This window comes from Heterocephalus glaber, unplaced genomic scaffold (assembly GCF_053883595.1).
Source record: "Heterocephalus glaber isolate CG9 unplaced genomic scaffold, H.glaber_assembly_v1.0 deba00000122, whole genome shotgun sequence".
NCBI classification, from domain to species: Eukaryota; Metazoa; Chordata; class Mammalia; order Rodentia; family Bathyergidae; genus Heterocephalus; species Heterocephalus glaber.
In genome coordinates, this window is record NW_028258138.1 from 88,304,475 (window position 1) to 88,331,172 (window position 26,698).

General features: G+C 43.0%; 1 protein-coding gene across 1 annotated transcript; it reads left to right on the forward strand.

Annotated features, from left to right (window-relative positions):
- The first annotated feature begins 486 nt into the window (after positions 1-486).
- Positions 487-14,310, forward strand: Gatm (glycine amidinotransferase). The gene is made up of 9 exons (XM_004835470.3): positions 487-629; positions 1,616-1,834; positions 6,756-6,951; positions 8,190-8,380; positions 9,553-9,690; positions 9,835-9,999; positions 10,468-10,531; positions 10,946-11,062; positions 13,276-14,310. Exons 1-9 carry the CDS (start codon positions 561-563, stop codon positions 13,386-13,388), a joined length of 1,272 nt encoding a protein of 423 aa, XP_004835527.1. The 5' UTR covers positions 487-560; the 3' UTR covers positions 13,389-14,310.
- The last annotated feature ends 12,388 nt before the right edge of the window (positions 14,311-26,698 follow it).

Here is a 26,698-nt window from a genome sequence, read left to right on the forward strand (position 1 = left end):
CGGAGTCGCCCGAAAGCCAGCTCCTATTTAAGTCCTTGCGTTCACTCTTAAGATGGAGCACCGGGTCAGTGCACCCCAGTGAGTTTAAATCTAAAATTGCACTCACGCTTTGCACATTTAAATTATTTTGATTTATTGCCAGTTTACAAAGCAACTTTTCACTTGTTTGTTTTGTGTTGAGTCAGGGTCTCGCAATGTAGCCTAGGCTGGCCTCGAACTGGAGGCTCATCCTTCTGCCTCAGCCTCCAGAGTGCTGGGATTTCAGCCATGGTCCACCACGCCTGTCCTACACGCTTAAACTTAAAATGTGCACTTAGCGCCACAGGGGTGGCTAACTGTAATTTTGCTGGGCGGGAGCGCCCCTCACCCCTCTCCCAGCTCCAGCAGGACCCGTGGGGAGCGGCGCCCGGAGTCCCCGCCCCGGGAGCCTGGAGCTGCGCGGCGGGGGGCGGGGAGGGGCGGGAAGGGGCTGGCGCTACAAAAGGCGGTGCGAGCGGCGAGGCGCGCACACCCACGCGCGGAGCTCCAGGGCGGCGGACGAACGCGGACCGACGGCCGGGATGCTGCGTGTGCGGTGTCTGCGAGGCGGGAGCCGCGGCGCTGAGGCCCTGCACTATCTCGGGTCTCGGGTGCGTGCGACAGGAGCACTCGCCGGCCGCCCGAGTGGGGCCCCGAGGCTGGGGAGGGCGGACACGCGTGCCACACCCGGGGGCCGCGCGACCCGCGAGTCCCCACGGCCAGAGCTCGGTGCTCTGCCCAGAGTGGGGACGTCAGGGACCGCTTAGCACACAGGCGGCATTATTGGGGTTCAGGGCCCTGCACGGGCACAGAGGTGGGGGGCTTAGGTGGGCGGAGGGGCTACGTGGAACCGGGATGGAGAGCCACGCGGGTGTCCCCAAGGCTCCTCCGGGCCCTGCCCCGAAGACCGTGCCTCGGAGAAGCTTGGCAGGGGCCCCACCCCGCCCGCTGGGAACAGTGACTCCGCTGTCCCCCTGGTCCCCACCCCAGCGCCCCTCCTGCCCCTTCCTATCAAGCGGGAGCTGGAGATTGGGGGTCGGGTTTGCCCAGGGGGGGCAGATGGGGCGGCTCTCGCTGCTCTAGATTTTATAGGGCCTGCGTTTGAAAGGCCTTTTAAAATTCTTAAATCTCCTTCTTAGTTTACATCGGTGCCTTGGCTGAGGTAAAATGGGGCAGATGGCAGGTGAATGCCCAGGGTGAAGCGGTGTTGTCAGAGGTGAAAGGTGTTTACGTTTGCAGCTGATTATTCTGAAAGATCAGGTTCCTTCCAAATGGTTATTTGGGGGAAACCCCTAATATTGGTGACTTTGGAAAGGGAAAGGGGGCCCCTCCCCCAGCTGGACCTCTGGGGGCAGCTTCCTGGGAGGGGAAGGACTGGCACTTTCAGGAGAGGGGGTGGCTTGGTCCCCATCGCCCCCCAGAAACCCATTCTGAGATGTGAAGGGGGGGACTGTATTGCTAGGGACGAAATCGATCAACAGCATTTATGGATAAACAAGGTTGCACACAAAACCACCCACAATCCCTGTTCACCCAGCACCTTTATCACCTTGGTTACAGTCTCCTAAAAGGCAGTGATGCTCTTTTGTTCTTGAAGCTTGGAAGAACCCTGACAGGGTGGGTGCAGCGAACTTTCCAGAGCACCCAGGCAGCCCCAGCTTCCTCCCGGAAATCCTGTGCGGCTGATGACAAGGCCACTGAACCTCTGCCCAAGGACTGCCCGGTCTCCTCCTACAACGAGTGGGACCCTTTGGAGGAAGTGATCGTGGGCAGAGCGGAAAACGCCTGTGTGCCACCATTCACGGTGGAGGTGAAGGTAAAGCGCTGTCCCTGAGTCTGGGTGTGGGCTGCTTTCAGCTACCTTGCCTGGCCCCTCTGTGGTTTTGGACACTATTTACCCGAGTTCATTCCTTCCTGAAACATCCCCAGGATTCTGAGACCCCTTTCCCAGGGGCAGTATTCTTCCCAGCTCCTCACTTGTCTTGCTGCATCCTGTAATGTCCCCTCTGGGTGCCTTCTCTTAGCCCTTCTGCCGGTCCTGGCTTCCTCCTCCTCTGTCTCCTGAGCTCCGTCTAGATCAGCACTTGAGACTCCGTAGGAGTCACCCAGGACCTCACTGGGCACAGCTACAGTTTAGGTGTCAGCCACCCTGCTAACCCAGAGCCTTCTCCCTTCCTTTTAAACCCATCATTCCCATTTATTCAAGGTTAAACACCAGTCATCTTTGACTTCTCCTTCAGTCATGTCCTGCAAGGTCTCCGAGGCTTTTCTCAGTGGATCTTGCCCCAATGCCTCTGCCTCTGCCCGGGGTTGGGGCTCATCTGCTCTGGGACAGGTACACTTAGCTCCTCTGGCTTCCTTGTTCACACTCCCCTCTGGACTGGATTCCAGCTATAATCAGGGATTTGGTTTAAGACCCAGGTTTGATCCAGTTACCCATCCTGCTCCCATCTCTCCTCTGCTTCACTACCTCCCCGCATGTAGGATGAAGTCCCATGGTGTCCAGGATTCATCACAAGCTGCTCTGGGATGCACGTCCACACCCCCCTTTCAATCTACATCACCTCAGACATGCTCATCTGGTGGGTTAGCAGGTGCTCATTCTGGGCTGAGCTGCTCTCCCGCCAACATCCCACCTCGGTGCTCAGCAGACTCCCTTTTAAAGAAACTCTTAGGATTCTGCATCTGCAGTATTCTCAGGACCACAGCAGCCTATGGGCTCGTGTGCAGTGGTGAACTGCAAAAAGGTCCCGTGTCCAAGGGAGCATCTTCCTCCTTTTAGACAAAGCCCAAGAGCCCATTAATATTATAAATATGTCTTCAGTGTGTGTAAGTTCCTCTTGCATATTTACTTTTTCACTTCTACCGTAGATTGCGGAAGTACATTTTTAACAGCAGTGTCATCATCACCATCAGAAATACTGTGTCCGTGTAACAGGGCTCTGTAGGCATTAACAGAGAACTCCCTTCCAGTGCTTGCACCGAAACCACACAAGGTGTCTTATGCTAACCAGCTGGCCAGGCAGGTGAGGTACCAGGAGAGCTAGGAAAAAGTCATCAAGTATTGGATAGTTAGAAAGTCTCCTGGCGGGAATGGTTCTTCAATTAGGCCAGAAGAAAGGGTAATGGGAAAAATAATTTCTTCTAATTGTTCTGAAACTGCCCTTGGTTCTGATATTTGAAATTTGAGGAGCAGAATAATTGACATACCATGCATATGTTTTCAAAAGGCCTGGAAAAGAAGTTGCTCCATCCCCTAACCGTTTTAATTGGGTAAAATTAAAGTTCAAAGTCAGGCTGTAGTTTATCTTTTTACTTGTCTTTATATTTATTGACTTTCATACCATGTGATCTCATGGACTCAGAATTCTCAGACATTATTTTGAGTTCTTTGTCACTCACTTTATGACTTTAGACTTTGTAACTTCATGAGCTTGTGGAAAGCGTATCATGCTCCAGTCAGGAGACTGAGATTCAATTAGGTATTTGACAAAAGCTTGATAGCTAGTCTTGGTTAATCAGCTCTTTGACCTTGTGAAAGATTTCACAAATTTTCTGAAGATATTAAGAAGTTTGCTAACTACCTAATCAGATTAAAGTTGAAGGTAAAAGGTTACATGTTGAGCTACATCTCACTATAGTTGTATGGATATCAGTTTGCCAATTAATTTCTGAATGTGCAATGGAGTATAATGGTTGTAGATATTAGTACCATTGACAGTATTTATGTCATTCATTTTTCTGGCTATTTCTGTTCTATATGACAGGCTCAGCTAGGTATTAAGGGAGAAGAAAATAAATCAGAAGTATGCAGGACCCCTAGAAGGCAAAAAGAATGACACAGATACATTAATCAGCTTGAGAACAATAAGAGATAAAATAATGTACTAAGCTGTTTATAGACCATGAGAGCATAAGATATCCTGGAAAATATAAATGCTAGAGAAATTTTAAGGAAAGGGTAAAGAACATGATAGGAAGCACAATTTTTAAAAACCCAGATGGCTTTTTATTCTGCAAAACATACTTTTGCTTTTTGGTTTTGCTTTTGTATTTCTTTAAATAAAGCTCTGATAGAGGACCATTTAGAAAATTTAAAATTAAGTAAGGTTGATGTAGCATAAGTTTATTGCTGGATAAATAAAAAGTTAGTTTCTATTGCTATTTCTTGGTTTCAAGCAACCTCCCCCCAATGATCATAGGCCCTGTAGGACTGTGAAGTTTTCCAGGAATGCAGCCATAATCTGCAGCAGATTTTTAGAAACATCATACACTGAGCATCTAATACAGTGTTTGCTATCTTGCAGACACTTGGTAAATAACTGCTACCTCCCTCAGCAGGGTTACAAAGGAAGTGTCAACAATTTCCAACTGGCTTTTAAAAAGTGTAATTTGCCCTAATCATTTGGACCTTGTCCAACATTTGCCAGACTATAATCTAGACAAATTCACACTTGTTCAAATAATTTTTTTCTCCCAGGAAACTTTGCAGGCTTTACTCTGCACAAATAGTCACACAGGATAATTTGGAAGGAGTCCGGCAAGACAGCATAACCGAGCGTCAGCTTCAACTCGGTGTTAAATCATCAAAGGCCTCTTGTCCCTTAGAGAAGGGTAGGAGATGTGCCTGGCATGAGAAGCGGGAAGTGGAGAATGGATAAGTAGTACCAGGATGTGGCAGAGAAGACTACAAAGAGTCATTATCCTCACTCTTAGGTTGCTGTTGCAGAAATCTCTAGGAGTTTGTTTTTGCCTTAATTCAGACGTTTAACGCTGATGATATTTTTCATAGTTCAAAAATTCAGCCTGTTATTGGACTAGAGATCTTCAAAAATAAAGGAACTATTTAGTGACTCTGGACAGGGCTCAGTGAACATTCTCTGCACAGAGCCAGATAATAGATAATTCAGGCTTTTCAGAACCCAAGTTTGTGTTGCAACTACCCATCACCAATTCTGCCTTTGTAGTGCAAAAGCAGTAACAGGCACTGCATAAACAAATGAGTGTGCTTGTGTGCCTGTAAAACTTTATTTACAAAACCAGGCGTGGCCCACATATGGCCGTGGGCCTTAGTTTACCAACCCCTTTTCTTAGAGATTCATGAGCAGCCTTCATGATTTCTAGAGATCTGTTTTCGGCTTATTCCCTCCCTGTCCTCCAGGCTGAGATCCAGTGAACCTAGATTTGGAACTAGCAAGAGGCGAGTCTAAATTCGTGCACCTGATATTTACCAGACTGGGGTAAAAATGGAAGTAGAGACCCAAACCTGGAGAAATATTGTCTTTGAGATTAAAGAGCTAGATATCTAAACACCTACTCCAGTCATGATGGGCAAAAACCACTGGGAACAATATGAGCCATAATAACCCATTTCAGTTGTAAAAGTTCTTATATATGAAGTTAAAAATGTTCAGACCAGTAGAACATACCCAAATGCCTTCATAGATTCGGAGCACTGTTAAGAGCGAGAATCGGAGCCCTGGAGTTCTTGTCCCGCGTGTCCAGGCAGTAAGTGAGCGCTGGGCTTCCCAAGCTCTTTCCTTGCATATGTAATGGGCACATGAGTCCTCGCCCTGTCTCCTGGATAGGATGGTCAAGGGTAGCAGAATATCTAGCTAAGGTAGACCCACTCCATCACACATAAGCCATTACCCGGTTCTTTCAAGTACTTCCCACTACCTGCAGGTGTCTTGATTTGTAGGGAAATGATCAGGCTTGGGAGGCGATTAGTTAATGATACAGAAAAATGATTTTTAAAAGTATCTGCTTTGATCACACTTTCAACTAAAAGTATGTAACTGTACATGACTTTACCAAGCTTCTGACAAAGGCCCAAGGCTTCTCCCTAGTCTCTGGAGTTCTGCTTTCTCTGTCTTGGAAGATTGTAGGATGCGTTGTGTACATACGTGTCTCAAAGTCTTTCTTTCAATTGGCTGAGAACTTAGATACATCGAGAGTCTGGATTTTTGCATTTTTACATTAACCCGATGAGAACCTTCTCCGTGTTAAGCTTTTTTCAGCCACTAAAAATAATGTGAATTCGCCTACCAAATATTTCCTCCTTTGACAAAAGGACCTGATTGAGGAGCGAGCTTGGGTGGGTGGAGAGAACAGATGTCTTTGGTGTGAGACTCAGAGACAGGTACCAGAGCCCGCCCTGCACAGCTGCACATTTGGCCAAGACCAAGCTCTGTTGGGTGGGAAAATCCACAGTGAACCCCCAGAGGAGCATTAACGTTCCTTTGTCTTAACCCTTAATGTTAAACACAGCAAAATATCTTTTCCCCTACAAAATGTCTTGAGGTGCTGTGGAATGGCAGCTCGACCACCATTGCAGCTCAGGGCTGGTGTTTTTATTCTCTTACGCTCTTCCATCTGTTCTCTTGTTTAATTTTGTTAAGACTTTCTAACTGGAGCGCCTGGGTCCTGTTTTCCCTCTGAAGGGCAGCCAAGAGGACTCGATGCCTGTGAGGAGGCAGAGAAGCTGTTAGTGGTTGAGCATGAGATCTGAGGAAGAGGATCAAAAAGCCTCAAACTACCAAGACAATTTAGAGCTCTTCCTTCTGTAAATACTGAGAACCTGCCAGGGGACCAGGTGCTCCATGCAGGGGATCAGCAGTGTACAATGTGGCTCCAGTCTTGATGCCATTCTGTGTGTAGTCACCCACCACCGACATGCCTACCGGAAGTTGAATGTTTCTTCCATAATTACTTTGTTTTCTTTCTTCTGCTTCTAGGCCAACACATATGAAAAGTACTGGCCGTTTTACCAAAAGTACGGAGGCCAATATTTTCCCAAAGATCACTTGGAAAAGGCTGTTGCTGAAATTGAAGAAATGTGCAATATTTTAAAGATGGAAGGAGTGATAGTGAGGAGACCCGACCCCATTGACTGGTCATTTAAGTATAAAACTCCTGATTTTGAGTCTACGGGTGAGTGCTGCTGCCAACTCATCTGCCAATGCCTTGGTTTTCAGTGTCTTTCTTAAATGTGTGGAGAGAAAGGTCTGAGAATTTGGGGGGAGATCCTTGGTTTTGCCAATTCCTCAAGACTTTAGAGATTATTTAGGAACATTTTGGTTCATTTGTATACGATTAGGATTGCACGCTACACTCTATTTAGAGTTGCCTTGAAAGAAGCAGTTTTCCCTGGACTTTGTGGCTACCTCCTCCAGCAAGGAGAATGACTTTTGTTTAAATTTCCTCAAGAACAGAAGTGAAAGGAGAGTACAGTGGACCCTTGAGTTATGACTGGTCTGACATACGAACAACTTGGGTTACAACCTGAATTTTAGGTTTAACTTAGGAGCAAAGTCTTGAGTTTTGACTCATATGCCGGTCGCTTGTGGCTCCAGATGGTCTCAGATCAGATTTGACCCTTAAAAAGCTCTGGAAGGAACATGACAGCATCCTTTCCTGTGTGGGGTTAATGGAGAAATCCTGGGCCAGTGTCTCTCTAAGGACACTGAGATCTGCCTGTGTATAGGAGAGAGTCTCTGAAGGCTGTGTAGAGGAGCCTGAGCCTTCAATCAACCAACTTGAGTTACAGCTAGCCCTCTCAAACAAATCGAGTTCGTAAGTCAAGGGTCCACTGTAAAACATTCCTGTTTTCTTTCTAATTGGCATCACTGCATGACTGTTTTTGTGCTTGGGCTCTGTAATTCATAGCTCCAGAATGATCTGTAGCCCAGTTTTATCTTGTGAGGCTGATAGTGCTTTAAGAATTCTGGTTTGGAATAGCAAAAAAGGAACCAACCAATGAGTCACCTTGGTGGTTCATTCAACATCTCTGTGAAGAACCACTTTATTGCTTCATATTTGGGGTTTTTTGGTTTTGTTTTTTGCTTGGCTTCCCTGCCCTGCACCAAATTTGTGTTAACTTTCTAATATGTATCATTCCACTTTTCTCCATTTTATATAATTAAGTCCATAGATACATCTACAGCATTCTGGTAATTATTTTACCCAAGACAAAACAAAAAACCAGTTAGAACATATTGCATAGACCTTCCTGACTTGGAAATTTGCATAACTGAGGTAGCTGTGCAGGTGTCTGATTTGTAGGGAAATGATTAGGATTGGTAGTTGGTTAGTTAATGGTACAAAGAAACATTTTTTTTAAAGCACCTAATTTGATCTTGCTTTCGACTAAAAATGTCCGGGGCTGACAGGTTTGTACAGCGCGATGCCTCGGGACATCTTGATTGTTGTGGGAAACGAGATCATCGAGGCCCCCATGGCGTGGCGCTCACGGTTCTTTGAGTACAGAGCATACCGCTCGCTTATCAAAGACTACTTCCACCGTGGGGCCAAATGGACCACTGCTCCCAAGCCCATGATGGTGGATGAGCTCTATGACAAGGTAAGGCCCTAGTTACAGGCGAGCTTATAAACAATCCACAAGAGTGAGACACACTCCCTGCCTGGGTTCCCCATTCCACAAGCTGAGAGAGATATCACCTACTTTAGGATGAAAATAGGAGTAAGTGATCTGGTGATAATAATAGTGATAATACTAGGTGACATTTATTTGGTGTTGGTTCCCAGGCTTTGCTCTATTTATATCCTCGATCATGTTTATCCTTCACAATCACCCTAGCGGGTGTAGCTTCATTTCCTTACCTGAGACTTGGCCTCGGGGGAGACTGCTATTCATTGGTGGGACCAGAAGAATCACTAGGCTGAAGTCCCTTCCTTTCTTCTAGAAGAACCTGGTCTATAGGCCAGATTCACAGCAAAATGAAATGTACAGCCAGCCTTCTGTAGCTGCAGATTCTGCTTCTGTGGATTCAAGTCAAACAGTTTTTTTGAAAATGGTGCATGCATGGGGCATGTGCAGATGGTTCCCTTGTCATTACCCCTGCACGATGCAGTCAGTGCTGTTCGCATAGCTCTTCCCTTGCTGTGTGTAGTGAGTAATCCAGACATGATTGAAAGCACAGGGGATATACATAGACTGTATGCAAACACTACACTTTTATATCATGGACTTGAACAGCCACAGGTTTCAGTATCTTTGTATCACTTGCCCCACGGGTACCAAGGGGCAACCCCAAATTTCTTCTAGGGGTTCAAAGACAGAAATAAATAATTAATTACACCACATCCTAGTTTGGTGTGGAAGCAGGAGCTCCCATTCCACAGCATCAGTCAATCTCAGGACCAAATCCCTTTTCTAAAAGAACAGAGTGACTTCACCCTGATTCCTCTCCATGTCCTGGACAGCGCTGAAAATCCATGTGTGGATCATGGGCTATTTTCAGAATTGGATACTGCCCTGTGCCACTTATTTCTAAGTAGCAGGAAATTGCTGTCATGCCCAGTGTCTGAATTTTTGGTTTTGTGGTGGTTTTATTGTTGTGGTTTGCCTATCATGGACCTATGCCTTCCCTATGTATGTTTTAGCCTAGAACAGAGTAGCAGCACTGGGGAAATGATAGCATTGTGCGGGTTTGTTTATAGTAAGGTGCACCCTCACGAATGAGCTCCACAGGAAGCCCACGCTTCACGTGTGTTCATTCTTCTTCCGGTTAGGGTTATCCCATCCACAGTGTGGAAGACAGACACAAACTGGCTGCTCAAGGAAAGTTCGTGACCACTGAGTTTGAGCCCTGCTTTGATGCTGCTGACTTCATTCGAGCCGGAAGAGATATTTTTGCACAGAGAAGCCAGGTCAGTAAAGGCTGGCCCTGAAATTCCACGCTGTATTTGCATGCTCTTTATTTCTAAATTAAAATATTTTCATTCTGTATGTATGTGGTTTTCAAAACATAAAACCGAGTCTTTGTAGGCTATGTGTCTTCTTTTTATTTTCAGGTGACAAATTACCTGGGCATTGAATGGATGCGTAGGCACCTCGCTCCAGACTACAGAGTACATATCATTTCCTTTAAAGATCCCAACCCAATGCACATTGATGCCACCTTCAACATCATTGGGCCTGGTCTTGTGCTTTCCAACCCTGACCGACCATGTCACCAGGTAAGAGAGCTCCTGGAGCAGCGGAAAAGCAGTAAAGCCTAGCAACAAAAGCAATTGTCACTCTATTTTAAGCACTTCTGTGGTTCCTAGTGGTTCTGGATGACAAATTTAGCAGTGTTCAACAGTATCGTGATTGAGCATTGGATTGTTTATGGAGTGTTTATTACAAGATGTCCAACACCCAGAAATAGATGCAGTTGCTGTGATAATTGTCAGACAGTGACTTCAGCTGCTTACTATTGTCAAAACACAGAGTTTGTGCATATGGAGGTATTTCTGTTGAATAAACTGATACTGTCTCATAATTTACAACTGCAGCTAAAAAAGATGAGCCCCGCCTGCCCTCCCTAATGGGTCAGGCTCCCTTTGGGCAGTTCTACTGTTCAGGGCAGAATGGAGCCACTGCCCTACAAGAATAGGCGAAGTAATTATGGATTTAAGCCCTCTTTGGTTATTTTTGTCTTGTAGATTGATCTTTTCAAGAAAGCTGGATGGACCATAGTTAATCCTCCAACCCCGACTATCCCAGATGGTAGGTTTACTTTTCAATACTTACAGTCTGAAGTGATTACTTCAGTGACCAAGGATCTTTCACCTATAGAGAGCAACCTGAATCTTAGCCAGTTAGAGAAAATGTTTCCCCAGTAAGGAGTAAAGCAGAGTAAAGTGGTGACGGTGATTTCTAGAACAAGACTGGGACCTGTGTTTGCAGCTCTTCCTTCCATAGAAAATGAAAGTGAGAAGACAAACAACCTCACGTAAAACAAGATATGAATTCATAAAGAAGACAGGATGACATCCAAATGTGTGATGGGCATGGATTGATTTGTAACATTTCTAGATGCGTTGTTCCCAGAAAATGAACTACCAAACCTGGAGCTGTTGAGTTCTTATCCTCTAAGCAGAATGACGGCAGACAGGATTTAACGGTTGTTGGTGCTTTCAGATCACCCACTCTGGATGTCGTCCAAATGGCTTTCCATGAATGTCCTCATGTTGGATGAGAAACGCGTCATGGTGGACGCCAATGAAGTCCCGACCCAAAAGATGTTCGAGAAGCTGGGTATGTATGAGGAGTGAAGCATGTTGTCCCATGCGGAAACGCTCAGCTAGAACTAAAGAAAAACCATGTAACTCTGACAAATGGTTTACCTCATTCAATTTCTATTCCTCCAATAAGGAACTGTGAATTGTCATCAAGTATTGTAAAAGGCTGGCAAGGGTGCAGATACAGAAGTGACTTGGGTATGTGACAAAGTACTGAAATGCAGTAGATCACTCAGCTTTGAACTAAAGAGTGGGACTGTATTTTCCTTGAGGGGAGCTTGATAACCTTGATGTCCAAAATTCAGACCAATGATTCTAATATAGTGGACCCTCAAGTTACAACCAGCCTGACATACAAACAACTTGGGTTATGACCAGAATTTTAGTTTTAACTTAGGAGCACAGTATTGAGTTATGACTTGAATGCCGGCCGCTTGTGCTTCCAGATGGTCTCAGATACAGATTTAACCCTCACAGAGTTCTGGAAGGAACATCAGAGCATCCTTTCCTGCGTGGGGTTCACTGAGAAATCCCAGGCCAGTGTCTCTCTGAGGACACTGAGATCTGCCTGTGTACAGGAGAGAGACTTTGAAGGCTGTGTAGAGGAGCTGAGCCGTCAGTTGACCAACTTGAGTTACAGCCAGCCCTCACAAACAAATTGAGTTCATAAGTCAAGGGTCCACTATATGTTTGAGAAAAATGTTGAAGGAAAGAATTTTCTTTTTTTTTTTTTTTGTACCGAGGGTCGAACTCAGGACCTTGCACCTGCACAGCAGCCCCGGAACCACTGAGCTAAATCCCCAGCAGAAAGGATTTTCATATAAGCTGTTATGTAGAGTATCACTTTTAAATATTTGACCTACCCTGAGTGTCAGTTAAGGCACTCAATAAGGCAGTGTATTTGTTGACATTGAGTCATTTTAATATTGTCTTATATTTCAGGTATACAGCTCAGAAGAAAGTATTTGCCCCTTTAACCACCCCTCCTTAACGTAGTACCAGTTTAAAAAGATTGACTTATCAGCTTTAGATGGAACAGAAACTAATGATTTGACCCCTAGTGCTATACCACAGTTTTTTCTTCTGGCTTTCATTAAGTAACAAAATTGTTTGGGTTCAGTTTATTTATCTATTAAGATTCTGTTGTTTCTTCATTTGATCTTAGCCAAAAGGCCGAGAAGCGATGATTCTGTTGGTTCTTAATGGAAAGTAGTACACATTACCAAATATCTGATTTCTGATATTACTTTTAGTAATTCAAGTCTGTAGATATAGGGAAGTTGGTAAAGCAAACACATCACATCCCCTCGTGCCCTCTGATTCAGGGTGAGGCTGGCTGTGGCCCTCGGAGTAGGACAGGCAGGTCATTCTGGCAGGAAACCTGTGCTGGTGTTTAAAACCCCACTCCCCCCACACCCAGGGCCCCCCTTCCACAGACCCCAACCTTGCTCATTCTTCAGAAATCACAAACCCAGCCTCCCTCCTCCCTGACTCACCAGTGGGCCTCATACTGGTTCTGTAGCTTATGTGTCCTCTCAGGAAATGAGGGAAGAGAACAGACTGCCTTTTTTAAAAATCTTACTCTGTCCAGCACGATTCTTCTAAATCTCATTGGTGAAGCGGACCGTGCACATCAAGGTCATGTCATTACAGACAGTGCCGGATTAAACTAGTGGCCTGATTAGGCTTGGTACCCAGATGGCCATTCAGCCCACATGCCAAGATAAAACCCCTTTTCTGTTGTTTCCTCAGTGTGGCCTGACAAAGCGAATCTGTATCAGTTATGTTCTCCTTACTTGTATGTGACTATGTAAAGTCGATTTTTCAGGTTGGCTAAATTATGCTTTTTCTACAAGATCACCATGGTAAAATTAGAAACAGTGTGACAAGGTGAAGTATAATTCTAAAAGGCCTTGGAATTCTATGAGTTGTCATTTTGGGACATGTGTTAGGGATCTCTGCTCATCTAGTCTGTTGACTGGTGAACAGTCCATAGAATGAAACTTCAGAGTCTCTGCTGACTTTTTGGAGGCGATTTTCCATAAGTTCTGGAATAGATGAGGTAAAATAGGGCTGGTGGAAAGAAAATGGAAAGAGAAAAGACCATTTGGGGTTGGGCTGGCCCAGATGATTAGAAGCAGAATTCCTCCGCACCTTTAGGCTCAAGTTATGCAGGAGCATCTTCATGTTGGTCCATCTGCCTGACCATGGCCTTCTTTTCCAATGCAGGTATCAGCACCATTAAGGTCAGCATCCGTCATGCCAATTCCCTGGGAGGAGGCTTCCACTGCTGGACCTGCGACATCCGCCGCCGGGGCTCCCTTCAGTCCTACTTTGACTGACAGGCCTCGCAGGCTGGGGGCATGGCCTGGATACCCCAGGAGGCTTGGGGCTAGGTTCCTTCTCCTGCTTTACCAAGCGCACGACCCATACATAGTGCTTTAAACAATCATATCCTTAACAGGGGTCTCAATTCTGGTTTACTTTTATTACTTTTCTTTGATATAAGGAAAATAACTTCTGCTAAGTATTACTTTGTTCTCTTAAAGTTACTTACTCTTTGGCTTCCAGTGTAAAAACTTGGTGAATGTATACCAAGATAAAAATTAGTCACCTAAATAACTTGACCACTAATATTTAACCATCTACCTCTGTTTTTACTTTTCTTTCCATAAGGCAGCTTGAAATATTGGTTCTGATCTTCATTTTTTTTCCTTTTTAGTAGGCTTGTGAATGTTTGTACCATTTTTTTTTCTAAATGAGAGAAAGACAGAATTTACACAGATCCTAAGTAGAACCACATAATTCTCTCTTTTTCCAATAAAGAAGTTGAGTAGTTTTTTTTTTTTTTTAAAAAGCTAGATGATGCAAACATTGACATGAATTTTTCATGAATGTTTTAAATGTTTTCTTCTCAACACTGGTGAAATGTGCTACTAAAAACCATGTCATACAACTTACCTCATTTCAAGAGAACTATTTTAATCTGTTCCTCTCTTCCCAAAAATTTACAGAAATGTTTAGTATGATCAGATATAACTATCAGTTCCCATTGCTAAATTTTGATGTTCAATATCTAATAGATACATTGCATCTTTGGTAATCTCAGATTTGTTTACAAATGTGCAAATTATTTAAAGCGTAGACTTTAAACGCATTTGAAAAAACTAATAGAGGAAATATGTGATGTGAAATAATTTTAATGTTGGTTATTGTAAGTGTATTTTTATTCTAATAAATATTTGTGTTCCAGATTGTATTTTATCAGAGTTTGATGTCCTCTAATTATTTTAATGCAGGTAAATTATAGGAATGTAGCTCTTGGGACAGATTCCTAATTCTCTAACATAACTGACAATTCATCCCAAATTTAAATCCAGTACTTGTATTCAGAAATGTATAACAAGGTCAGATTTTAGTTTATTATTTATTTCAGACATTCAGAAATGTCCGAATATCTTGTGAGCACAGAGGACTCATTGTAGGCCTGTGAATGAAAGAAGAGCCTGTGTTGTGGAGGTGCTGAATGCATTTATTCACAAAAAATCTGCATAGAATGTGTATTTTGAAATGAATCACAGGTTTCAACCATTCCCTTGCCAACTCGTTTAACATGTTTTTTCATCCACCACAGAAACACCTGTTAGCCCCACACTGCTTGACAAATCCATTCAGCCATGCAGCTCGGTGCCCATGTAGGGCGCATGCTCCCAGGCCTGACTGTGACCCAGAAGTTCTGTTATACCCTCTGCATTTGCCTCTGTGACTACTCCAGATCTCACTGCATTCTCTTAGCCGATCATGTTTTCATTTTTCATTGAGAAAACAGAGACCCTCAGACATCAGGGCCGCCAGCTTCTGCTTCAGTCCCATCGAACTGTACACATTTGTGCACTCTGGTCAATTCATATTCTGACTCCTCCCACCCAGCCTTTACCAGCTAATAAGCTTTTAGAGAGAAAAGACAGCCTCTTATCCTATCATGAGCATACACTTCTCTGTCTTCTAAAAGGGATGCCTCTCTCGCTGCTGCAGAAAAAGAGGTGAACCTTTGGAGAAAGTCCTTTGATCCTAATCTTTTTCTCTTTCAGAACCTTGTCACATCATTTACCATCTTCCTTATGACATTTGCACCATCACCCGTGTGTGTGTGTGTGTTTGTGTGTTCCCCACTTCTCAGATAATAGTCATGTTCCAAACAGTCCTTGATAGTCTACACCCTCGATCCATAATCAAGGCCCTTTTATAATAAGATGATCACACACAGTTTGAGAGTGACCATTTCTCATAAAACTTCAGGTAATCAAATAGACAGAAATGTACAGATTCTATACCTTTTTAACAACCAGTTAATTTGGATTTAAATGGATTGTTGAACTACCCAAAAATTCCAGCATAAACTTTCTCATATTTTTGAACTAACTTTATCATTACTGACCTGTCTCATCTGCAGCCATCTTTATTTTATGGCATGTATCTGTGGAGTGATTAAGAATTATATTCAACCTGTCACTGCATAAGTCAAAACATTCTTCAGGCCAGTTCTGCACCATAGGGATAATATCCAGAGAGGGGTTAGTACAATGTCCCAACACATTTGATTATCAATATCTGAATTACCATAATTTTTATTAGCTCCTACACTATTAATTTTGCCTAATTATCCAATGAAGGCTCACCTTCAATCTTACCTCATATTAGATTGCATGACACAATGTTGTAAGTTCATAAACCAACCCTTTGATCCTTTGTTACCCCTCATTTTAAAAGCAGGAATTTAATTGTGTCTTCTAACTTTCCATTAACCCCTTATTTTGAAGGTGAAGAGAAATATAAGCCTACTGAACATGAAGTTTCTTTGCTCATTGCTGTAGGCAGTGCAGCAAATATCTTCATCTGATTAAATGTAGCCAGGGGAGATGAAAAAACACTATCTTGTCATATATCATATATGCTATTGCTGCTGCAGTCCTTTGATAGTATTGGCGGCATTTGGGTTTAGCCATTGAGCATGAAACAAAGCTAGAATATGGCTTGCGAATATTCAAGTTTCCCCAAACAATAGGTGAAGGGACACCATGACTTCCTAGCTACCGGTATGATGGACTTTTCCCCTGGGAATACCTCTCCCAGAGAACCATGGATGCTAAGCTTCTCTTGGAAGATAGGCAATTTTTATTGAGTTGGAGCATTACAAGGGACCAATGACATGTCATCATTTGGTCCACCACTACACGGTTTGAGTTTCCTGTATCTGCTCATTTCAAGTTTTAAGGTTGAACTGGGCCACCAACTTGTTGACTCCAATCACCTCAGACCCTGGCAGAGGGTTGTTTTGATACACATCACCATGCCCTACTTGGATTTGCTCTCAGACTTCCCATAGAGATTTCATTCACAGGGACATGAGGAGTCCCTTTTCTTGTCCAGGTTTCCATTATGCATTTGCTAGGCCAACATCACTGTCAATGGTCCAAGAATCATTATGCACCCAAGTATATGCCGTGTGTGTTTTAATTTGCATTCAGTTCTACTCTGCTAGTTATCCAGCTCATTGGACTGACTTACTCTTAGCTTCCATGATGATTCTTCTATGTTCTAGATTAGAGCCACCGTTCTCCATGCTGTTCTTGATTCAGGATCCGCCATTTGTGAGCCAAGCTGATTGCCAGGCACTTGGGTAATTGGTAGAAAGGAGAGGACCATTAGCAGTGACAGTAGGCAAGTCTTCCTAGGGAAGCTCCATGGTCAGGCCTCAGGGGAAGAGGCAGTTTGGTCATAAATACAACAAATTCCTCCCATGGAACTCCCAATAGTAGCTCCTATATGCACCATTTCCATTTTAGCATCGCCCTCCTTGTCGAAATGCTTCTCTGACACCACCATGATATGATGGGCTATTTCAGGTCTTAATACAGCTTTACATCCTTTGGTTACTGGGCCTGCTCCATAAATGCTTAATGCTAAGAATGTTAAGTGTCTTTCAAAAGGCGAGCAGCACTTGGTACTCTTCTAGTTCAAAGCCCAGGGGTCCCTATTGAGCAGTGGCCAGGGGCTTTTGCCAGAAACTTCAGTTGGCAGGAGAGCAGCTGGCTGACTTTTCTAATATTAGTTTATCATTGGAATGATACAGTCCTAATGCAGTAACAGCCTACAGCCTTCTGCAATTCTAAGAAACCTTTCGCTATTCAGATCCTCAATCAAATGTAGCCTTTTTCTGGTTACTTTCATGGGATAGGACTAACAGTATTCCTAAGAGAGGGATATGATTTCTCCAAAATACAAAAAGACAAATAGCCTCTAGTTGAGTCCAAGAAGTGGGAAGCAACAATTTGTTTCCAGTTGCCTACAGTATTTCATGGACTGCTCCACTCATGGAATTTTCCAAAAATTTTAGTCTGTGTGGGCCCTGAATTTTTTAAAGTTAGTCATCCCAAATAATCTGATTTATGGCCTTAGCACGGTCACTGTTAGCTTGATCCTCAGTTTTTGAGATAATCATGCCCTTGACATGGGTGTATTTGATCTGGGTCCCCCCTGACCAGTTTGTAACAAAACACTGGTGAGTTCACCATCGCTGAGTTGTCACAGGAAATTCAGAGAGTGGACCATACATGTCAGCGCAACTTCCTCTCTCTCCCAGGTGACTGGTGATAAGAACAACACATTCTCTGGGATTCTATTGGCTGGCCTGGCTCGGTTCAGGCTCAGCTTCCTGCTCTGTGCTATGTGGATCAGATCCACTCCCCCATCAGCTGTTGTCCCAAAATGTGCAGACGCTTCTCACTCACTGTTTTCTACTTTTCCCTCCTCACAGTCGGTGTGGGTTTTCACCTTTTTACTATGCTACTGTCACTTTAGGGCAGTTTCAGGAGAAAGTGAAGAAATACGTTTGGAGACTTAATTATAAGTGGCTTCATAAAGGAGGAAATTGATGGCATGCCACCCTTGTGGGATTTTATAGGTATCGGGGAGGCCACAACTACGTTTCCTCAGACTCCTCAGGAAGTAAAAATCTCAAGGCAGCTGCCCAGGCTGAAGTCTTAACCTTGCCCACAAAACTTATGGGGAACCAAAAAACTCAGAAATCCAGATAAAATACTTTTATGAGGCATTCTTGAAAATGGAAATAATCCAGACTGGGAGTGTAGTTCAGCAGTAGAGATCGTGCCTGGCATGTGGGAGGCCCTGGGGTTTGATCTCTTGCACTGAAAAAAATAAAAATTCAAAAAAGAAGGAGGAGAAAGAGAAGGAAGAAAAGAAAGGGGAAAAAAAACCATGATAAGCAGAAAAAAAAATGAAACTGTTACAGGCATGAGATCAGTATCACTAACTTTTTTTCCCTCAGGCTCCAACATGACCAGGCACTGCCATGGTCACACACTGGGAATTAGGGCGAAGTGGAAGTAGTTCTAAGCACTGTCCGCTACCCAGCTTCAAGGCAAATTATTTAGTAGCCAGAAAACTGCTAGCCCAGCATTGGCTTAAGATGATTACTGATTGCCAGCATCCCCAAGGGCTTGAAAAAAAAAAAATTGGAATTCTTTGAAGAAAGATAAAAGGCATCTAGATTTCAAATGATTTCTTACAATAAAATTTCAAACGCAAAATCCCAAACACAGAGAGATGGAGGGAAAGATTCCTTTGGCAAAACAACACTTAACAGACACATCCACAGGAACTCCAAATATCAGGTCATCAGAAACAGACTGTAAAGTGGTAGCCCACAAAGAAATCTCAGTCTGAGTCCCCCTCCATCTCCTCCCCAACCCTCACCCCCACCCCAAACCTCAGCTAACCTCTTCTCCCTCCCCACAGATTTCTCTATTCCTGACATTTCATGTAAATGGAATCATACAATGTGTGGTCTCCAGAGTTGAACTTCTTTTACTTGGCAAAATATTTTCAAGTTCTATCTACTTCTTAGCTTGTATAAGTACTATTTTTCTTTTTGCTGCTAAGTAAAATTCCATTGTGTGGCTATACACATTTTGCTTGTCCATTGGTCAGTGGTTGAATATTTGGGTTGTTTCCACTTTGAGGCTATCATGAACAGTGTTGCTATAAACATTCGTATACACATTTCTGTGTATGTATATTTTTATTTCTCTTGGGCATACTCATATAACTAGGAGTGGAATTTCTAGGTCATCTAGTAGCTCCACATTATATCTTATGAATAATAGTTTATTTAAAAACTTATAAGAATAAAATAGGGCTGGGTATTTAGCTCAGTGGTTCTGCCACCTGCCTCACAAGCACAAGGTCCTGAGTTCGATCTCCAGTACCCACCCACCCCCCCCAAAAAAAACAATTACTTTGGACCAGGGATTTAGCTCAGTGGTTGCGCTGCTTGCCTTGCAAGCTCAAGGACCTGAGTTCAATCCCTGGTACCAATTTTTTTAAAAAAGAATAAAATAAACACACTAATGTGTCAAATCATTGTATGAATTGTACAACTCATTTGTACAATCATTTGTGTGATTGTAGAATGACTGTAAAAAGACAAAAAAAGTAATCTAAGGCATGAAGCAGCTCCCATGTGAAAATAGGCTAAAGAGATTAGAATTCAACCTAGGAGCAAAGCTGAAGAAGTTACAAAACCAAAATTATGAAAATTATAATATCTTGACCAACTGGTTAAATTCTGATTTATTTAACCACATCCAAATTGCCCAAGAACACAATCTTGATTTTAAAGAAGATACTTAACCAAATAACAAAGTTGCATGGGAAGCAATGAACACTGTTGATTTCCACAAAATAACTATGGTCGTAACTACGGTTGAACATCTCCAATATGAAAATTCAAAATCAAATATGCTCCAAACATTTGAGCACTGACATGATGTCAACAAGCAGGAAATTCCACACCTGACCTCCAGTGAGGGCCACAGTGAAAACACAGGAACACAACACTGTTCATTCAGTGTCCCCAAGAGAAAAAGACCCTTCATAAACTTTGTTTCATGCATAAAATTATTAAAAATATTGTATAAAGTTACCTCCAAGCTATATATGTGAGATGTACCTACAAATGAAATATAAATGAATTCATGTTTAGATTGGAATCCTAGACTCACAATCCCCTCTTACAAAAATCCAAATATACAAAATCCAAATATTACAAAATATTACAAAATCCAAAAATAATCTGAAACACTTCTGTCTCGAGCATTTCAGATAAGGGTTACTCACCCCGTACATTCATGAATATTAACCAATCTCTAGTATCGAGAATCTACCATATGGTGGGCAGTGTCCTGGGTACAAAGCATTCCATATGTCGCTTGACCTGACCGAGAAACTTCCAGATAGGAATTAGTTTCCTTATAAAAGAGAAAGAGGAAATAGAGATGAAGTGCTCATGTGTAAGTCTCATCAATTTTACCCCAAAACTTTGTCTTCAGTCATATCATTTCTTTCCTTCTTTTTGGAGCTAAATTTTATGAAAAGTTTTCATGAATGGACCGCATGTCTGTTTTTGCAGCTTCTGCTCACTAAGCAATCCCTTTGCCTCCAAGATTTGCCCCTCAAAGTTCTCAAAGCTGCTGGCTCTGAAGCCAGCACAGGGCCGAGCTCTCCCATGGCCACTTTTCAGATTTTACCTTGAAAGAAATCTTCATCCTGTACAGTGAGGCTTGGCCAGTTATAGTCCACAGGTTGGATTAGAATTGTCACCTGTTTTCCACAGAACCTGGGGCTGAAAATAGGTTTCACATCTTTAATTGTTGAAAAAGTAAAAGAAAAATATTTTGTGATGCATTAAAATTACATCAAATTCAAGTTTCCGTGTTCATAATATTTTACTGGAACACAGCCACGCTTAATTATATAGATACCATATTTGTTGTTTTTGTGCTACAATGAGCTTTCTTTGAGGATTGAACCCACAGCCTTGTGCAAGCTAGGCAAGTGCTCTACCACTGAGCTACACCCCAAGCCCACATGGTGGAGACCTTTATGACTCTGTAACTGCTTCCTGAGGCTGTTTGGTGCACACAGTCTGAGGGACACTGTTATGGGATGGTACTCAATGCCTTATGGATCACTACACCCACAGCATTTTACTTTATTCTTTTATGGCTAGTCCATACCCATCATATCCAAACAAGGAAAAAATAGACAGCAAATGTCATGTTTCTAAGATACAGTGGAATGTGAATTATTTCCATTAAATTAGATAGCAAAGTGATGGTCAGGAAAAAGAAAATTTTAAATGAAATATCACATTATAGCAAAATGTTTTCACAAAAAATATTAAATGAAAATGCTAGGCATGGTGGTGCACACCTGTCATCCCAGGACTCAAGAGGCTGAAGCAGGAGGATTGCCATGAGTTTGAGGCCATCCTGGGCTATATAGTGAGTTCAAGGCCACCCTCGACTACATGGCAAGATCCTGTCACACACACACACACACACACATACACACACACACACACAGATAGTGAGACAGAGAGACAGAGACAGAGAGAAAGACACAGAAGGAGACAGAGACAGAGAGACAGAGAAAATAAGCCTTCAACTAAAGTAAGCATTTTACTGGTTCATTTGGTAGCCAAGCAAGGAAAAGCTATTTACTAATGATAAATTAATTAAATCACCTTTCTCCACCTTTTGGTGCTGAGGCTAAAACCCAGGGACTTCTCATAGCTAGCCAAGCATTGTACCACCATGCTACATCTTCAGCTTCCTTCATCTTCTTTGATTGCAGCATCTGAATATATATGTGCAGAAAAACTACACTTGCTTAAAACTATTGTTAGCCTTTCAGTGTGCACAGTTGCTGTAAGAGTTGAGATAATGGCTTTAATAGTTGATTAACAATACAAATGGCGTTAAGTGGTATTCTTGGCTGTTGATCAACCATTGTTACTGATACTGTTCAATTACTGATTACTCAAGGAACCAATGCTGAGCCTAAAACAACTGAAGAACTGTCTGAATATCTTGACTTCCCCTCCCACACAGCACCTCCTTAACAGTGAAGCCTTACTGCATTTTTTAAAAACTCAGAACTGAAATTGAAATGGTTCTGGAAGAGAAGATCTGCTCAGTCATGAACAAGCTATGCCATCCGCGGGGACCGGACATGTTTCTCTTTCCACAGTGTCAGAATTTATTGAATAACAACGAATTTCAAGGCGCACCACTTTCACCGGTCTTTTCTGGCGGAGTACTCAAGATTTCACCGGTAGCCAGTGAGCTGGACCGTCACAGGTTCTTTACTGCAGTCTTAATTACGGTAAAATCTATAACACTAAGTCACACACTACACTTCACACAATAATGTAGAGGGCACAGAACAGCTAAGAGAGGGTTAGCGGTACTGCAGGATTGGAAGAGGCAAGACCGGAAGCCACGGCAGAGAGCCCTGAGGCTGTGCAGTCTCCATATTGGGTCAGGGAAGGTCACAGACCAGGCTGAGCCTCTTGGAGGTTGGGGCTTTTTTTTTTTTTTTAGTACCGGGGATCAAACTCCGGTCCTTGCACTTGCGCAGCAGGCGGCGAAACCACTGAGCTAAATCCCTGGCCCAGGGGGTTGGAGCTTTTTGACAGCACAGAGTTGTTTCAAAGCCCCAGTCTGGATGGAGGGCTGCTCGAGGGGCTGAGTCAAGCAGGGAGATTGAGCTATGCTGAAGCTGGAGGACAGAGAGCTGGAGTTCATCGCCTGATGACCTTGCGACAGTGCCCGTCGCTGCCCCACCCCCAAGCTGGGCCTGCATCATTCTTCCGCCCTGTGTGTCCAGTGAGCTCTCAGGCCGTTTTCTCTGGTCTAACTTTGATACACAGTATGTCCATGTGCCCCAGATTTCACTGGATAAGTTTACAAATGGCAGTTTTTATTAGCATAAGTAATTTGTCAGATCGTGTCTTATGATTGTGCTGTGTAACTAGGAGTCGTTTGTGGTTTTGGTTTTTGTCTTTTGGATAATTTGGTGATACTCTATTTGCACAGGTGGTTACCAAGTTATTCTCCCTGAGTATTTGTACCCAGAAAGGAGCAAAACGTTACTTTATAAGATGGAGTCACTCAGGACAAAGTACATCCTGCACCACATTGTTTTATGCAACATGGAAGGGTGTATAAACACACAGCAGGGACAGCCTGACCTACAAGTGCTCTCCACCACTGGTAGTAACTTTGGAAAACAGCTTTATGCAGACTTGATATATTTCTTAATCAATTCAACCTTAAGATTATGAGGCCAAAAAGTGCTTATATGCAAAACTTACAGCATAATAAAGTCACGTAGATGTTAGGTAATACCAAGTTGCTCCAAGCACTTCCCGCACTGTCAAAGTTAAAACAAAAAGCAGTATTTCTAGTCTCCATTTATAACAGATATTTTTCCTGAGCTCAAATGACAACTGCAATAGTGTTTCTCTGACCTCAATGCAAGTACAAAGGAAATTTCCATATTTCAAGATCCATTTAACTGTGCAATTCAGGAGTTTCTATCCAACCTTCAGTGAAAGTGATTTATCTACAAGATGATGGCATGCTGAAAATCAACTGCCAAGAGAAAAATCTAATAGAATTCTATGAACGTCTTATGAATATGCTCAATTTAAATAATGTTCATGAATTGATATCAGTATCGGACAGTTGCTATCTGTGAAAAAAGAGCATTTCAAATAAAGACACACAAAACCTCACCTCAGATCAGCATGAAAAGATGAGCATTCACAGTTGGATGATGGAACAATGACTCTGCAAACCAATTAAGCAAGATATTATCCTCCCCTGCCCCAAATTCTATTTTTTTCATTAGTAGACTGGCATTACAAAAGAACTGTTCTTAATTATTAGGTTTTAAATTTTGTCAATAGAAAGTTTTATACAAATTACTTTTCTCTTTCTTATAGTAGTGCTCACATAATATTTCAATTTTGACTCTTGGAGGCATAGCCTGAAAAATTTAGTATCTGCTCCTTACAGAAAAGGTTCACCAGCTGATGCTCTGGAAGACTAAAATCTTAGGCTGCCTTGGGGCCTTCCCAAGGACCCTGCCTTTCCCATTCTTCGTGAGATCCCTCCCCACCTGACACTCCTGATCTTAGTGTGAAGTCTAGGAATTCTTCCACATGTCTTCTGTCAGCTTAGAACCTATTAACCCTCAGCCCATGCATGTATTTTGTCCTTGCTGTTGCTGTCCCAGTTGGTGCTACCCTTATCTCACTTGAACTGTTGCCATAGTGTCCCGAATATTCAGAAGCCAGACTGACCTTCATGTCACTGAGTTCCTTCCCTCCCCATCCCCACAAAATCTCATTTTCCCTGAAGTCCTGTTTCCCCTGAAACAAAGCCCCAAGTCCCTAAGATAGATGCAGGACCTTGCATGATCCCTGCTGACCTCCAGCATGGCTCTGCCCTCCCTTTCCCTCAGTCCTTCGGAGGAGCCGTACTCTCTTCTGCCATAGGGGCTTGGCATCCCTTTCATCCTGCCCACTCACTCCCATCTCTCACCTGTCTCCTCCCTCTCTCTCTCCCTCTCTCTCTCTCTCTCTCTCTCTCTCTCTCTCTCTCTCTCTCTGTCTTTCTCTCTGCTTAGCAAACTCTAATAGTGTGATTCTCAGACAATCGTGTCTCCCTGGTACTCTACCCTTATGGTTTAAATGGACTCTCCACACAGTTGAATAAAAACACTCTGGAACTTTAGGCTTTGGGCTGCCATTACTCATTTTTAAAATGTCCAATTGTATGAACTGCATTTTTTATGGTCTGTATTTTTGATGTTTTGATATCCTGGAAAGCCCTTGCAGGCCTAGCTGAGTTTTAGAGACAGCAAAGGACTTCCTTAACAGCGTGTTTTTCATACACAAACCAACCAATCCAAGTCTACAACCCAGCCATCTTCTAATCTAATCTCAGACACCGTAGCAGGATCCCCCACCCTAAAGCATCCCAGGGCCAGGCACAAAGCAACTGGAATTATTCAAGCTGCCAGCCCTAAACAGTTCACACTGCCCTACCTTGCCTTTTCCAAGGAGACGCCAATAGTTGTGTGTCCCTAGACTTCTTTCTCCTGTCTTCAGCCACCTGAGTGCAATCTGATGCTTCTCCTTGGCCCTGCATGCTATGTGGCCTCCCCTCCTTGGGACCTGTGAGTATAATAAGCTTCTTCCAAGACTCATCTCATTTCCTCCCATGATCACACCTGTTTTACCATATCATGTCCAAAGTCACACTCGTAAAACATCAACCCCGGGTGCTCCTGTGTCGAGTGGACTCCTTTTGGTTGTCCATAATGGAAACAGACTGCACTAGGCCAGGGTGTGCGTGCTACAGACTTGAGAGTCCCTTCTCCTTCGGGACACTTGTCCCTGTTTCTAAGGTCTTTAGCTGACTGGATGAGGCCACTACTTAATGGAAGTGTCTGTGCTCCTCAAAGCTTGCTGGTTTAAATGTTACACACACACCCAAAACACCTTCACAGCAACACCTAAACTGGTGTCTGATCGAAGTGTTCAGCAGAGCTTAGCTAAGGGGACGCAGACAGGGAACCATCATGAAGGTAGCTGTAGAGAAGTGTTCTTCCTCTACCTCTTCAGTAGGAAGAGGAAACCAACTCAGGCTCAGGGACGGGATCACATGCACTGGGAATGGTCACCTGAAGCTCATGTAAGATTAGCAGACCCAGCCCGATGCTGACAAAACCTCAGCAGAAGAATGGAGGTTTTGGTAAGTATCAAGATCCCAGATCCATGACTGGAGCCCTCAGAAGACAATTTCAAGAGGTCCAGGATGAATTTGCAAATCTATTCCTCTTAAAGTCTGGACAAAGTGAAGTTAGCAAGATAATATGAAAATAAGCAGTGACTGGAGATATTTCGAGAGAAGTATGGGATATAATTCACTACACCTAGGTCTCTGTTCTTTGACACTTTTTGCAATTGTGCATAATGCTTCCAACTTGGGGATAATTATACGAATTGTTTATGCTTAATTCTTTTAACAGAGTGCTATTAAAAAATTGAAAAAGGACAATCTTTGACCCAGTTAACCATTGTTAGTGAGAACTGAATTTAGTGGTGGCTTAATTAATACCTAGGTAGAAACGAAGCAACTTCTAGAATGCTAGCTTTGCAAAGCTTAAGCTAAAACTTATCATGAGATAGCAGAAGTCCAAACCTGTTATTTTGATGTATTTCCTCTGAACACCTGACTGCAGTCTCTTCCTTGCTTGTTTCTCTTCTTCTGATTGTCAGTCTCCTACAACTTCTAAAAATTTTAATGAAGAACAACATTGTATTTTTATAGCAAAATTTATTATTAGTACATGTGTATAGTATATGATTACATTTCTTATGTGGGGTTGGTTCCTGCACATAACACATTTCAATTCTTTTTTCTTCCCCTCCTTCCATATGTTCATCCCTTTCCCATTTGAGAAAGATCTATCTCCTAACTTCCTATTACCTCTCTTTTATCTGTTCTTTATAATTTGGGATTCTCATATTAGAGAAACCATGTAATATTTGAGCTTCTGTGTCAGTTTTATTTCATACATCTCTCTGTTCTAGTTTCCATTACAAATCCTTTATCCTCCCACTTCTCAAGTGTACAGGGAATTGATACCATTCCTTTTCTACTTCCCTGGTTCCTGCTAATTTTATAAATTTAGTATTCATGCTTTTTATTCTATA